This window comes from Lutra lutra, chromosome 15, assembly GCF_902655055.1.
Source record: "Lutra lutra chromosome 15, mLutLut1.2, whole genome shotgun sequence".
Lineage (NCBI taxonomy): Eukaryota > Metazoa > Chordata > Mammalia > Carnivora > Mustelidae > Lutra > Lutra lutra.
Genome location: NC_062292.1, coordinates 18,456,429 through 18,473,196, shown reverse-complemented (window position 1 = coordinate 18,473,196; position 16,768 = coordinate 18,456,429). Strand labels below are relative to the sequence as shown.

Sequence of the window (16,768 nt, the reverse complement as noted above, 5' to 3'; positions counted from 1 at the left end):
CCTTCCTATCTTATAATCTCTCTATCTCTTAGACTTGAGTTCAAAGGGGAAAACAAAGTTTGAATAGAACTTGGAAGTTGGTATGATGGCCAGGGAGTTTAGGAAAAGAGTATGCTAAATCCATTCAAGAAATCTGGGAGCAGTGATATACTTGTAAACCAGCTCTGGTAGGGGAGTGGGGAGACTGGCTTTGGTGGTCTTTGCTGATTTCTATAATAAATACTTCCACTGTAGCTGGTTTTAGCTATTGATGGTTCACAAAATGTCCCGAATATTTAAGTTGACTCTCAATTGGGTAGAGATTGTCAGGTTGCATTATTTTTTTAAAGCAAGACCCAAATCTATGCTAGCTATAAGAATACTTTAGGACATAAATAGGTTATAAGTAAAGGAAATGAAAAAGATAATACATGCTAACACTAATAAAAAGAAAGCTGGAGTGACTGTCTTAATATCAGACAAAGTAGATTTCAGAGAAAAGAATATTACCAAGGATAGAAATATTTTTTTTTTTGTAATGACAAATGGGTCAATTGATTGAAGGACATAACAATCCCAGAAAAGTCTAAATGATAATGATAGAAAACAGACCACTGGGAGACAGATCTTCCACTGAGCTATAGAAGCACTCTTCTTGGGCTGTCTTATACAAAGCTCAGGATGTGGGAGGTTGAAGTAGGGTGAAATTAGACTTTCTGACCATTCTGGGGCACGAGGGTTTGAACTAATTTTATTTAAAAGAAGAAACAAAAGAGCTAGAACTATTCGAAAACCCTAAATGTTTGTGAAGCAGTTCCTAAAACATACATACAAAAACTTTTGCAAATTAGAAAATATCATATTAAAATTAAAATTCCAATAGAAAAATAGACAAAGGACGTAAACAATTAAAAAAGGACTGCAAATGACCAACAAATAAAGGTACTCAATTACTAAAAAAATATACATAAGGGGGCGCCAGGGTGGCTGAGTGGGTTAAGCCACTGCCTTCGGCTCAGGTCATGATCCCAGGTCCTGGGTTCGAGCCCCACATTGGGCTTACTGCTCAGCAGGGAGCCTGCTTCCTCCTCTCTCTCTGCCTGCCTCTCTGCTTACTTGTGATTTCTCTCTGTCAAATAAATAAATAAAATCTTTAAAAAAATATACATAAGAATGGCACATTAGGATCGATGGAGGAGTCAAGATGGCGGAGAAGTAGCAGCTGAGACTACTTCGGGTAGCGGGAGATCAGCTAAATAGCTTATCTAAAGATTGCAAACACCTACAAATCCAACGGGAGATTGAAGAGAAGAACAGCAATTCTAGAAACAAGAAATCTACCACTATCTGAAAGGTAGGACTGGCGGAGAAGTGAATCCAAAGCGACGGGAAGATAGACCGCGGGGGGAGGGGCCGGCTCCCGGCGAGCGGCGGAGCAACAGAGCACAAAATCAGGACTTTTAAAAGTCTGTTCCACTGAGGGACATCGCTCCAGAGGCTTAACTGGGGTGAAGCCCAGGCGGGGTCAGTGCGGCCTCAGGTCCCGCAGGGTCGCAGAAGGATCGGGGATGTCTGAGTGTCGCAGAGCTTACCGGTATTAGAACGGGGAAGCCGGCTGCAGAGACAGACCCGAGGAGTGACTCTCAGCTCGGGGTTGCCTTGAACCGGTCGCAGGCTCGGTCAGCTCGGAGCGCGGCCGGAGGCCAGGGTGACGGGAGTCATTGGGCGCTGTTCTCTGAGGGCGCACTGAGGAGTGGGGCCCCGGGCTATCGGCTCCTCCGGGCCGGAGACCGGGAGGCCGCCATCTTCACTCCCGCCCTCCGGAACTCTACGGAAAGCGCTCAGGGAACAAAAGCTTCCGAAAGCGAACCCGAGCGGATTACTCAGCACGGCCCCGGGTAAGGGCGGTGCAACTCCGCCTGGGGCAAAGACGCTTGAGAATCACTACAACAGGCCCCTCCCCCAGAAGATCAACGGGAAACCCAGCCAGGACCAAGTTCACCTACCAAGGAGAACGGCGGAATTCCAGAGGAGAAGAAAGCAAAGCACGGAACTCATGGCTTTCTCCCCATGATTTTTTAGCCTTGCAGTTAATTTAATTTTTTTTCTTTTTCAATTTTTTTTTTCTTTTTCTCTTCTTCTGCTAAATTTTTTTAACTTTTACCGTTTTCTTTTTTAACGTTTTTTAAATAGTTTATCTAATATATATATATATTTTTTTCCTCTTTTTATATTTTTTCTTTATCGGCTTTCTTTTTTTAATAGTTTCTTTTTTTTTTCTTTTTTCTTTCTGAACCCCTTTTTATCCCCTTTCTCCCACCTCACGATTTGGGATCTCTTCTGATTTGGCTAAAGCATATTTTCCTGGGGTTGTTGACACCCTTTTAGTATTTTACTTGCTCCTTCATATACTCTTATCTGGACAAAATGACAAGGCGGAAAAATTCACAACAAAAAAAAGAACAAGAAGCAGTACCAAAGGCTAGGGACCTAATCAATACAGACATTGGTAATATGTCAGATATAGAGTTCAGAATGACGATTCTCAAGGTTCTAGCCGGGCTTGAAAAAGGCATGGAAGATATTAAAGCAACCCTCTCGGGAGATATAAAAGCCCTTTCTGGAGAAATAAAAGAACTAAAATCTAACCAAGTTGAAATCAAAAAAGCTATTAATGAGGTGTAATAAAAAAATGGAGGCTCTCACTGCTAGGATAAATGAGGCAGAAGAAAGAATTAGCGATATAGAAGACGAAATGACAGAGAATAAAGAAGCTGAGCAAAAGAGGGACAAACAGCTACTGGACAATGAGGGGAGAATTCGAGAGATAAGTGACACCATAAGACGAAACAACATTAGAATAATTGGGATTCCAGAAGAAGAGGAAACAGAGAGGGGAGCAGAAGGTATGTTGGAGAGAATTATTGGAGAGAATTTCCCCAATATGGCAAAGGGAACAAGCATCAAAATCCAGGAGGTTCAGAGAACCCCCCTCAAAATCAATAAGAATAGGTCCACACCCTGTCACCTAATAGTAAAATTGACAAGTCTTAGTGACAAAGAAAAGATCCTGAAAGCAGCCCGGGAAAAGAAGTCTGTAACGTACAATGGTAAAAATATTAGATTGGCAGCAGACTTATCCACAGAGACCTGGCAGGCCAGAAAGAGCTGGCATGATATATTCAGAGTACTAAATGAGAAAAACATGCAGCCAAGAATACTATATCCAGCTAGGCTATCATTGAAAATAGACGGAGAGATTAAAAGCTTCCAGGACAAACAAAAACTGAAAGAATTTGCAAATACCAAAGCAGCTCTACAGGAAATATTTAAAGGGGTCCTTTAAGCAAAGAGAGACCCTAAAAGTAGTAGATCAGAAAGAAACAGAGACAATATACAATAACAGTCACCTTACAGGCAATACAATGGCACTAAACTCATATCTCTCAATAGTTACCCTGAATGTTAATGGGCTAAATGCCCCAATCAAAAGACACAGGGTATCAGAATGGATAAAAAAACAAAACCCATCTATATGTTGCCTACAAGAAACTCATCTTAAACCCGAAGATACCTCCAGGTTTAAAGTGAGGGGGTGGAAAAGAATTTACCATGCTAATGGACATCAGAAGAAAGCAGGAGTGGCAATCCTTATATCAAATCATTTAGATTTTAAGCCAAAGACTATAATAAGAGACGAGGAAGGACACTATATCATACTCAAAGGAACTGTCCAACAAGAAGATGTAACAGATGGACCAGATGGACATCACAGATATATTCAGAACATTTCATCCCAAAGCAACAGAATACACATTCTTCTCTAGTGCACATGGAACATTCTCCAGAATAGATCCTATTCTCGGTCCTAAATCAAGTCTCAACTGGTATCAAAAGATTGGGATCATTCCCTGCATATTTTCAGACCACAATGCTCTGAAGCTAGAACTCAATAACAAGAGGAAATTTGGAAAGAACCCAAATACATGGAGACTAAACAGCATCCTTCTAAAGAATGAATGGGTCAACCAGGAAATTAAAGAAGAATTGAAAAAAATTATGGAAACAAATGAGAATGAAAACACAACGGTTCAGAATCTGTGGGACACAACAAAGGCAGTCCTGAGAGGAAAATATATAGTGGTACAAGCCTTTCTCAAGAAACAAGAAAGGTCTCAGGTACACAACCTAACCCTACACCTAAAGGAGCTGGAGAAAGAACAAGAAAGAAACCCTAAACCCAGCAGGAGAAGAGAAATCATAAAGATCAGAGCAGAAATCAATGAAATAGAAACCAAAAACAATAGAACAAATCAACGAAACTAGGAGCTGGTTCTTTGAAAGAATTAATAAGATTGATAAACCCCTGGCCAGACTTATCAAAAAGAAAAGAGAAAGGACCCAAATAAATAAAATCATGAATGAAAGAGGAGAGATCACAACGAACACCAAAGAAATACAGACAATTATAAGAACATGCTATGAGCAACTCTACGCCAACAAATTTGACAATCTGGAAGAAATGGATGCATTCTTAGAGACATATAAACTACCACAACTGAACCAGGAAGAAATAGAAAGCCTGAACAGACCCATAACCAGTAAGGAGATTGAAACAGTCATCAAAAATCTCCAAGCAAACAAAAGCCCAGGGCCAGACGACTTCCTGGGGGAATTCTACCAAACCTTTAAAGAAGAACTAATTCCTATTCTCCTGAAACTGTTCCAAAAAATAGAAATGGAAGGAAAACTTCCAAACTCATTTTATGAGGCCAGCATTACCTTGATCCCAAAACCAGACAAGGATCCCATCAAAAAAGAGAACTACAGACCAACATCCTTGATGAACACAGATGCAAAAATTCTCGCCAAAATTCTAGCGAGTAGGATTCAACAGTACATTAAAAGGATTATTCACCACGACCAAGTGGGATTTATTCCAGGGCTGCAAGGTTGGTTCAACATCCACAAATCAATCAATGTGATACAACACATTAATAAAAGAAAGAACAAGAACCATATGATACTCTCCATAGATGCTGAAAAAGCATTTGACAAAGTACAGCATCCCTTCCTGATCAAAACTCTTCAAAGTGTAGGGATAGACGGCACATACCTCAATATTATCAAAGCCATCTATGAAAAACCCACCGCAAATATCATTCTCAATGGAGAAAAACTGAAAGCTTTTCCGCTAAGGTCAGGAACACGGCAGGGATGTCCGTTATCACCACTGCTATTCAACATAGTACTAGAAGTCCTAGCCTCAGCAATCAGACAACAAAAGGAAATTAAAGGCATCCAAATCGGCAAAGAAGAAGTCAAACTATCACTCTTCGCAGATGATATGATACTCTATGTGGAAAACCCAAAAGACTCCACTCCAAAACTACTAGAACTTGTACAGGAATTCAGTCAAGTGTCAGGATATAAAATCAATGCACAGAAATCAGTTGCATTTCTCTACACCAACAACAAGACAGAAGAAAGAGAAATTAAGGAGTCCATCCCATTTACAATTGCACCCAAAACTATAAGATACCTAGGAATAAACCTAACCAAAGAGACTAAGAATCTATACTCAGAAAACTATAAAGTACTCATGAAAGAAATTGAGGAAGACACAAAGAAATGGAAAAATGTTCCATGCTCCTGGATTGGAAGAATAAATATTGTGAAAATGTCTATGCTACCTAAAGCAATCTACACATTTAATGCAATTCCTATCAAAGTACCATCCATTTTTTTCAAAGAAATGGAACAAATAATCCTAAAATTTATATGGAACCAGAAAAGACCTCGAATAGCCAAAGCAATATTGAAAAAGAAAGCCAAAGTTGGTGGCATCACAATTCCGGACTTCAAGCTCTATTACAAAGCTGTCATCATCAAGACAGCATGGTACTGGCACAAAAACAGACACATAGATCAATGGAACAGAATAGAGAGCCCAGAAATAGACCCTCAACTCTATGGTCAACTCATCTTCGACAAAGCAGGAAAGAATGTCCAATGGAAAAAAGACAGCCTCTTCAATAAATGGTGTTGGGAAAATTGGACAGCCACATGCAGAATAATGGAATTGGATCATTTCCTTACACCACACACGAAAATAGACTCAAAATGGATGAAGGATCTCAATGTGAGAAAGGAATCCATCAAAATCCTTGAGGAGAACACAGGCAGCAACCTCTTCGACGTCAGCCGCAGCAACATCTTCCTAGGAACATCACCAAAGGCAAGGGAAGCAAGGGCAAAAATGAACTATTGGGATTTTATCAAGATCAAAAGCTTTTGCACAGCAAAGGAAACAGTGAACAAAACCAAAAGACAACTGACAGAATGGGAGAAGATATTTGCAAATGACATATCAGATAAAGGGCTAGTGTCCAAAATCTATAAAGAACTTAGCAAACTCAACACCCAAAGAACAAATAATCCAATCAAGAAATGGGCAGAGGGACGCCTGGGTGGCTCAGTTGGTTGGACAACTGCCTTCGGCTCAGGTCATGATCCCGGAGTCCCGGGATCGAGTCCTGCATCGGGCTCCCAGGTCCACGGGGAGTCTGCTTCTCCCTCTGACTTTCTCCTCGCTCATGCTCTCTCTCACTGCCTTTCTCTCAATAAATAAATAAAAATCTTAAAAAAAAAAAAGAAATGGGCAGAGGACATGAACAGACATTTCTGCAAAGAAGACATCCAGATGGCCAACAGACACATGAAAAAGTGCTCCACATCACTCGACATCAGGGAAATACAAATCAAAACCACAATGAGATATCACCTCACACCAGTCAGAATGGCTAAAATTAACAAGTCAGGAAATGACAGATGCTGGCGAGGATGCGGAGAAAGGGGAACCCTCCTACACTGTTGGTGGGAATGCAAGCTGGTGCAATCACTCTGGAAAACAGCATGGAGGTTCCTCAAAATGTTGAAAATAGAACTACCCTATGACCCAGCAATTGCACTGCTGGGTATTTACCCTAAAGATACAAACGTAGTGATCTGAAGGTGCACGTGCACCCGAATGTTTATAGCAGCAATGTCTATAATAGCCAAACTATGGAAAGAACCTAGATGTCCATCAACAGACGAATGGATAAAGAAGATGTGGTATATATACACAATGGAATACTATGCAGCCATCAAAAGAAATGAAATCATGCCATTTGCGACGACGTGGATGGAACTAGAGGGTATCATGCTTAGAGAAATAAGTCAATCGGAGAAAGACAACTATCATATGATCTCCCTGATATGAGGGAGAGGAGATGCAACATGAGGGGTTGAGGGGGTAGGAGAAGAATAAATGAAACAAGATGGGATTGGGAGGGAGACAAACCATAAGTGACTCTTAATCTCACAAAACAAACTGAGGGTTAATGGGGGGAGGTGGGTTGGGAGAGGGGGGGTGGGGTTATGGATATTGGGGAGGGTATGTGCTATGGTGAGTGCTGTGAAGTGTGTAAACCTGGTGATTCGCAGACCTGTACCCCTGGGGATAAAAATATATGTTTATAAAAAAAAAAAAAAAAGAATGGCACGTTAGTTTTCATTTACTGGATTGTCAGTTTTTTGTTTTGTTTTGTTTTTAGACAGAGATCACAAGTAGGCAGAGAGGCAGGCAAAGAGAGAAGAGGAAGCAGGCTCCCCATGGAGCAGAGAGCCCAATGCAGGACTTGATCCCAGGACCCTGAGATCATGACCTGATCAGAAGGCAGAGGCTTTAACCCAGTGAGCCACCCAGGTGCCCCTGGATCGTCAGTTTTTATTTTTTTATTTTATTTTATTTTATTTATTTATTTTTTAAAAGATTTTATTTATTTATTTGAGAGAGAGACAGTGAGAGAGAGCGTGAGTGAGGAGAAGGTCAGAGGGAGAAGCAGACTCCCCGTGGAGCTGGGAGCCCGATGTGGGACTGGATCCCGGGACTCCAGGATCATGACCTGAGCCGAAGGCAGTCATCCAACCAACTGAGCCACCCAGGCGTCCCCGTCAGTTTTTAAAAAGTGCCTAATATCCCAGAGGTTGGTGACAACGTGGCACTTATTTATACAGTTGGTGAGAGTTTAATTAGTGTAATGTTTTTAAATTTTAACTATTTTTAACCATTTACCCATTTCTCCTATTTTAAGGAATTAATCTCATAGAAATACACGATTGCTAAATATGTGTGTTTTGCAGCATTATTTGTCATACCGACAATTAAAACAACTCAAAAGTCAACAAGAGAGATGAGGGCGATAGACATTAAGGAGGGCCTTGAAGGAATGAGCCCTGGGTGTTACATGCAACTGATGAATCACTAAACTCTACCTCTGAAACTGATCATACACTATGTTAATTCATTGAATTCAAATTTAAAAAACTAAAAAAAAGGAAGAGATGAGATTTTCATTATCAATTCCTCCAGTATTATCTCAGGCACCTTGGCCATCTCATTAATCTTAATTAATTAATCATAATCATTAATCTCCAGTCCAACGCTCCTGATTGCAGTTCTTGTAATAAGCCATGCTCTTTATTATTTTAGGGTTCTATGTAGACCTTGAAATCGCTCCCCACCTATTTTGCCTGCTTAACTTGTCATTCATGAAGACAGATTTGTCATTTTCTAGCCGTCTTCCCTGATCCTCCTCCCTGACTAACTAGGGTCTCCCTACAATTGTCATTGGGATTACTCACCATACGATAACAGCAGTAACACTGGCTAACCCTTTTATAGTAATGGGTAAAGACACTTTGTATGCATTAACTCATCTAATCCTCACAACAATCTAGGCGTTAAGCACCATTATTATTACCATTCTACAGATGAAAAAGCTGAGGTATAAAACCACTTTCACAAGGCCCTTCAAGCATACTCAAACCCAGGGTATTTGGCTCCAACATCTGTGGCTCTTACTTTCTGTCTTGCCCTCAAAATGTAAGTGCCATGAAGACATGTTCTATCCTACATGTTTACCACTGTATCCCCAGCACCTGGCAAAGTTCCTGCCACGTGGTGGGTTCTCAGAAAGTGTGATGAATGAATGAATGAACTAAGAAATGAAGCAGTTGAATAAATCTATACAATGGACAACAGTTTTGTGAAATGTCAGATCTTGCTGCACTTCAGTCATTTTCCACCCTTGCTGGCTCTGGGAGAAGAAGCCACTGGACTCACATCCTCTCCAGGCAGGCCTGAGCTTGGCTTTGCACCCAGGACCTGGAGTCCTTGCCGGACCCCAGGCTCACACAGGCAAGACAAAAAATGAGAGCTCTGCACCCTCTTATCAGGGCTGACCCCTGTGTCTGAAATATCAACCGGAAAGACAGTAAATGGAGAGATGACTTACTTTCCTTGTTATTTTGTACTTCTAGGTGAAGATAGTCTTCAAATTCCCGGCGCTTATGGGGATCAGACACAAATCTGCGGTACTTGCAAAAACTCTTAATGAAGCCAATCATTTTCCGCCAGCCTCTCCCCTGGGGGAAGAGAGAGGGGTACGCCATATTCATTAGTATAGCTGCTATTCACCGAAAGTCTTCTATGTGCCAGAAACTTGACATTCATTATATTTAGTCCTCACAATACCTCCTTTGTAAGGAATAATCTTAAACTCCAATTTAAAGGTGAGGAAAAACAGAATCGTAAACCTTCTCCAAATTAAGTGGCTAGTGAGCAGAAGATTCTGGCTTTACCCAGGCATGGGGCCACTGGCAATGCTCCTTCTACCATAGTCTTTCAACATTAAGATTTGAGATGACATGATTAGGAGAGAGTGTGAGTGCTAAAAATAGGAAGAAAGAGGGCTGGGAGATATGCCTAATGCACAAGAAGGGAGTATTAGCTCAGGAAAATTTGAAATGTTGAAGAAATAAGGAAATGAATAAAATCATTTCTAATCATTAAAAAGAGAAAAGTACAATTACATGCAAATGCATACCATACACACACACACACACACACACCCAAATGCATTTTATAAGTTCATTATCTGTTTCTTAATGCCCAGTGACCATTCTGTAATTCACTTACCCATTGACAAATTGATATTTGGAGTCAGAAAGAATCTTATTGATCAACTAGATCAGTTGTCTCATTCCACAAAGAGGGATCTTCAAGGCAAGCATGAATTTAGAAAGCCAGTAGCAATATACAAAAATCACTGGGTCTGGGTTCAGAAACTTGGAGTCTAGAGCCTAGCTTTTCCCTGATTATGTAATTTGGGTCAATTTATTTAATCTGTGTCTCAGTGTCTCCATGTATAAGAGAGAAACAATAGCCTTCAGGATTGGGGTGAGGGTTAGTGATTATGTATTTAAACTCTAGTGTGGTGTTTGGTACAAAGTAGACACTAAGTACGTGTCAGTTTATTTTTATCTTTTCTTATCTAAGAGCAACTGGAAGACCTGAAATTAAAATGAAGTCTGGTTCTGGATACAATATTCCTTTTAATGTCCTACATGAGCATTCATGGTACCCTGACACAGAGTTGACTCATGTATGGAGGGAAAAAAAGAGAAAAGAGGGAGTAGACATTTTCATAAAAGCATAGTCCATGTCTGTTTTCAGAAATATCTTAGGGACGCCTGGGTGGCTCAGTTGGTTAAGCAGCTGCCTTCGGCTCAGGTCATGATCCCAGCGCCCTGGGATCGAGTCCCACATCGGGCTCCTTGCTCCGCAGGGAGCCTGCTTCTCCCTCTGCCTCTGCCTGCCATTCTGTCTGCCTGTGCTCTCTCTCTCTCCCTCTCTCTCTCTGATAGATAAATAAAATCTTAAAAAAAATACTATTTAAGAAATATCTTAGCAAGGTTTTTGGAGTCACAGCTGGGCTCAAATTTTTCTGATACTAATCAACTCTACAACACAATGAGCAAGTGATTATTTAAAAATGGAGCATGTATTTTTTTCTCAAATCATACGAAGATAGTTTCCTGAATAACATTCCTGTCTAGGGAAGCATGTGTCTTGGTTGACAGGCCTCAGAAGTACACTGGAATTTACTGATGAAACTTCTTTGTAAAAATAATACTTAATTATTTTTAAGATAATATTTAATTATTGCCATTTTCTTGCAAAACTCTATTTTGCAAAATTGTATACTGTCCATTAAAATGCTTTTATGTAAACTGGAAAAAAATCCTGTCTCTTCTTTCTCCCACCCACTCCTCCTTTTTTTTTTTCACTGCTGGCATAGAGAAAGAATGAGCTAAATAATTGGTGAGTTTGGAAGAAGAAAATGGGCATGTTCTGCTCTCAGTCCTCTGCATTCTCTTTGGGAGTGGCTTGTTTTCAGGATACCTGTAGAAATGTCAGGTATCCATAAGGGGTTTGTCATTCAATAAGGGATTCACCCAGGAGGCCCAAGTTGTTCCATTATGCCAGTGGCTGCATACCTGACTAAGTTTAATTTGGGTGCAGAGAGGGTTATTAAACCCATCGGACGTTATGGCCAATCCACATCCTTCAAACCAGCTTTTAGCAGTAAAAAAACTCCCTCACATTTTGATCTCCATGTATCTGACCCCTATGTCTTTCGCTTATCTGGTTCTAGTCACAGAGTGAAAGCAAGGATTTTTCCTCAAATTCCCACTGTAACAATTTCTCTGAGCCTCGGGGTCCTCCATTGTAAAATGTGAATTAAGAAACATAGCCAGGGGCGCCTGAGTGGCTCAGTGGGTTAAAGCCTCTGCCTTCGGCTTGGGTCATGATCTCAGGGTTCTGGGATTGAGCCCCACATTGGGCTCTCTGCCTGCTTCCTCCTCTCTCTGCCTGCCTCTCTGCCTGCTTGTGATCTCTCTCTGTCAAACAAACAAACAAACAAACAAACAGAGTAGTTGTTTGGGTGAATAAATAAGCTAACAGGGAAAGTCTTTTTTGCATGGTTGACAAAGCTGACAAAGCATAAGATGTCCTGGTCCCCAGTGTGTGGTCTTCACTGCCTTCCTCACTGACCTGGGATTCTTGTAGGTGAGCTGCGGTCTTTGAGGGCTTCTTAGAAGTTTGTACTTCAACATGCCCTTCAGGATAAGGTGGGAACAGCTCTTGGTAATCTTTAAACCTGCCAGAAGGAAACCAAGAACATCAAGAAGGCAAACACCTGGTACAAAAAAGGTAACGGTCAAGGCAAACCTACCTCAGCTTTTGGAGGAAGTCAGAGTGGGAACTGGGGAATGGTGGGACGCTCCCAAGGACTCTTCTTACCATTTCGGTCCTTTGCTAATGTCAGCCTATCCTTCCTGATCAATACTGTATTGTTCCTTGTTCAGGTAAATGAACTGAAATGTGTGTGTGCACAGGTATGTAGGTAGAGGATTCAAGATAAATTTGATTTTTCTCTTGTAGGGAAGCTCGGGCAGTGAACTGTAAGAGTAAATTTGAGACTCCTTGAGTACGACGGCTTTCAGAAGCCAATGAGGAGCTCCCGAAAGAATTATCACTTTCTCTGAGCAATACCCACCACTTCTCTTCCAGAGATTTCATGACAAAGCTCTGTATCATTAACAGTGTGGTTGTGCTGACATGACGCATTCCAGAGATTTCTTTGACAATAGGGGCATCACACTGCAGTATTTCTTCTAAAAAAATGCCAAGAGAGAGAAAAAAGTCATCAACTTGTCTACCTTTTCTGAGGTACCTGGTTTGTTTTTCATCTTAGAGTCTCACAGTTCCTTATTCTTAATCTGGTCAGACTCCGAGCTCTCCACAATTTGAAAATCTCAAAAGCATAATTGAAGAGCAAATACTTCCATTCAAATTCAAAGACAAGTGCTTCAAGGGAAGGAAATATTTAAAAGACTCATTTCTGCAGTTAAAGTGTTTGGTTTAGGAAGAGAGCAGAACAGTAAAGGATTAAAGTTAAATTGTTGGGGCAGATGGGAGGGAATCCAAGATTACAGATAAGTATCATGAGGGCACTATGATTCTCAGGTGTCCAGATACTACTGTGTTCATTAAAAAGACTTGAAAATTTATCAACGACAAGATCTGCAAACTCATCTTTGTCTTCTTCCTGGTAATCAACAAGTAAATATTCCTTATAAGTAAACATTTGCCAGATTTACATCTTTTTTTACTTTCATAAAACGTATAACCTTATCTTGGTTATCACAAGGAAATACACACACACACACACACACACCTGTTTGTTCATTTTGTGGCAAAATCTTCATTGCTTTGCTATAGGTTTGTTAACTTTGAGGAGGGGATTGTGCTTACCTCCCTTTTCTCCCCTCTAGAATTATAGGTCAACACTTTATCTGCAACTTCTTTGTTTGGCCAAGATGAATTTACGTGGGTCAGATTGCCCTCCCTCCACAGGCAAGTAAACAAAATTTATGAAACAAAGATTTTCAGGGAGACAGTTCTTCCCAAGACAACTCTCTCTACAATCTACAGTGGGCAAGCACCCCAACGTTACAGACGGCTGACTCTTACTTTTGTATCTAAATTACTGTCTAGTTGATTTAAGGGTAAAATAACTCGAGTTTGAATTCAAGTTTTCTGTGTTTCATCGTCCTCATTAGTAAAATGGAGCTATTTTTTCTATCTTATAGAGATTAAATAAAATCCTATTTTCAGTGCTGAATTGAGTTAAATGTGAGGTTAAATTTCATATTTAAGTACAAGTGTCTTGCACTTGGCTTCTTGCAGTAGTATTTACTTTAGATTTATTTTTGTTGCTCTCTGCTTTTACTGTCCCTCTTAATCTTTGCCTCAGTACTGCCCATGCGGCCACTGCTCTGTTCTGCTCTTTCAGGGGTCTCACATGAGACAGTTTCTCTGCCAAACTCTACCCCTAACATACTAAAGGGAGAAGGGAACAATATCAGGAGAAGAGGGTATATACCAGCAGAACTTTTGCCATGGAAATAAGTCTTGATTATATTTTCAAAGAGAGACTTGTATATTTTTTCGTTTGTCTCAATACTGATCTTATGTATGGCTACCAGGAATTGCAAGGGGCTTTCAGCCTTCCGTTCTTTGAGGAACTCTTTGAAGAACTCCAAGTGGTGTGTATTGAGGAGGACTTCTGTTAAGTTTCTGGAAAATAAGAAAGCATCATTGGTGAAGAGAAAAGGATGGTAGCCCAAGATTCTGCTCCAGTTAAGGAATGTGGAGGGGCATCTCCCAGACTTTAGCCATATGTGAAAAGTGGAGTCAATAAATTGGTTACTATGCCTATCTCCTTGGAATAAATGTAAACTTTTATATATCTACCCTAAGCTTAGTCCAATCATTTGACAACCCCAATAGAAGAGGAGGAGAGGTATTTAAAGGAGATAAATTTTTTTTTACATTGTTGATTCAAAGCAACCTCTAATTGGCACTCATTTCAATGAGGCAGAGCATGAGTGATCAGTTGTTATTGATCAATATTCTAAATTTCTTTAGTTGACTTATTATTTCACATTTCCTTACATATAGATACTCCTAATATTTTATCCTCAATCCTCTTTACTTTTGCCTTATGATTTCCCCCCTCTCTGGGTAATGTCTGCATCTTCTAGGCTTTCAGTTTTCATTGATAGGAGGAAGTAGTTTCATTTCATTTTGATTTTCATTGATACCTTATCGCTAGTTCTCATGACCTCCACCTCAAAATTTCAACTGTCCATTCAACCTCATCTTTGTCATACTTATTATTTAAGCCTCTATACATACATCCACATGTTGTCCAACTTATCCTTCCTCCTTTACATACTTATTTCATTAAGTATGATGTTAGCCCTAAGTTTTTTTTTTTAATAGGTGAACTTTATTTGAATAAGATGGTACACTTCTATTTTAATTTTATTGAGAATTTGTATCATGAACGGGTGATGGATTTTGTAAAATGCTTTCTTTCACCAATTGGGATAACCATGTGGAGTTTTCCCCTTTACTTTATCAATATGGCATACTGTATTAATTGATCTTTGGATGTTAGAGCAACTGTGCATTCCTGGGATAAATCCCACTTGGTCATGTTGTATAATATTTTTTATATCTCGCTGGACTTGGTTTGCTATTGTTTCATTGAGGATTTTTATATCAAGATTTGAGAGGGAAATTGGTCTGTAACTTTCATGTCTTGTGTTATCTTTGTTTGACTTTGGGATCAGGATAATACTTTTTTGGCCTCATAGAATAATTTAGCAAGTGTTCCTTATCTCTATCTTCTCAAAGAGTTTATGGACTATTATTGGTATTATTTGTCACTTAACTACTGCATAGATTTTTCCAGTGAAGCCATCTGTATCTAGACTTTTCTCTGTGAGAATATTTTAGGTTACTAATTTAATTTTTTCTCTTGTTATAGATTTATTTGCATTTTCTCCTTCTTGAGTCAGTTTCAGAAACTTGGGTATTTCTAGAAATTTATTAATTTCATCAAAGTTGTCTAATTTGTTCCTTACATTTCTTTAAAATCTTATTAATTTCTATAGAGTCAGTGATTATGTTTTCTTTCAGTCCAGACATTGGGGATCTGTGTCATCTCATTTTTTTCCCCCCTTGGCCACTATAGCTAATGGTTTATCATTTCTTTTTTTTCTTTTCTTTTCTTCTTCTTTTTTTTTTAATCTCTACAAAAAACCTACTTGTGCCTTGATTTTTTTCTATTTTTTTTTGTCTACATTTGTTGACTTCCACTCTAACATTTATTATTTACTTCCTTCTGCTTTTAGTTTGAATGTATCATCCCATTGGTCTCCATTGTTTCTGATGACAAGTAAACTTTAATCTTTTTGTAGTTCCCTTGAATATAAGTAATTTTTCTCTTGTAGCATTTAAGATTTTTCTCTTTGTCATTCAACATTTTGACTATGATATGTCTAGATGTGGATCCTTTGAGTTTTTCCTACTTGGAGTTCATGAAGCTTTTTGTATGTCTTAATTAGGGTTGTAATAAAATTCGAAAATATTCAACCATTATATATACAAAAATTTTCTGCCTCTTTCTCTCTCTTTCCTCTTTTTCTGGGATTTCCCTTATTTGCATGTTGGTATGCTAACTGGAATTTCTCAGATCTCTGAGGTTCTGTTTATGTTTCTTTATTCTTTCTTCTTCAGACTGGATAATGTATATTGAGCTATTTTCAAGTTCACTGCTGCTTCTGCCAAGTTTGTTGATTCGCTCTATTGAGTTTTTCATTTCAGTTATTGTACTTCTCAACTCCACATTTTTATTTGGTTCTATTTTACAATTTCTATCTTATTAATATTTTCTATTTGATGAGTTATTATCCTTAGACTTTCCTTTAATTCTTTAAACATGGTTTCCTTTATTTCATGAAACATATTGCCTAGAAGACTTTGGTAAGTCCAATATCTAAATCACCTCAGAGACAGCTTCTATTGGCTGCTTTTTTCCTTCTGTGTATGAACCATACTTTCCTGTGTGTTTTTCTTGGGAGGTGGTGGGGGGGTATGTCTCATACTTTGTTGTTGTTCTTTAAAACTGACATATTAGATAAAATAATTTATTAATTAATTTATTAATAAAATTAATTCTGAATTCTTTTGAAAGGTTTGTTCAGGTTTATCACTGCTTTTATGGGACAACTATTTGTGATGTTCTTACTCCACCATTCCAGAAATCTGATTCTTCCTCTTCAGTCATTTTAAAATCTGTATCTTCCCTTCCATTTCTACTCCCACTGTTTAATTCAAACTTTTATTATCACTTGTCTGAACAACTGCAGTGAACTTCTAACTACTATTTCTGTTTTTGGTCTCTGATTCTCAGACTTCTTATATATCATTATTATTTCTGCCAGGGTAATTTTTGTTGTTGTTGTTGTTGTTGTTGTTGTTTTT

General features: G+C 39.1%; 1 protein-coding gene across 6 annotated transcripts in view; it reads right to left on the bottom strand.

Annotated features, from left to right (window-relative positions):
- RGSL1 (regulator of G protein signaling like 1) overlaps positions 1-16,768 on the bottom strand; it is an 85,422-nt gene that overhangs the window by 18,285 nt on the left and 50,369 nt on the right. For all 6 annotated transcript variants that reach the window (XM_047704563.1, XM_047704564.1, XM_047704562.1 and 3 more), the window contains 4 exons: positions 13,818-14,011; positions 12,429-12,546; positions 11,924-12,029; positions 9,321-9,450 (listed from right to left, as the gene is read on the bottom strand). In XM_047704563.1, coding sequence (XP_047560519.1) covers positions 9,321-9,450; positions 11,924-12,029; positions 12,429-12,546; positions 13,818-14,011 — 548 coding nt within the window. The remainder of the gene's footprint in view (positions 1-9,320; positions 9,451-11,923; positions 12,030-12,428; positions 12,547-13,817; positions 14,012-16,768) is intronic.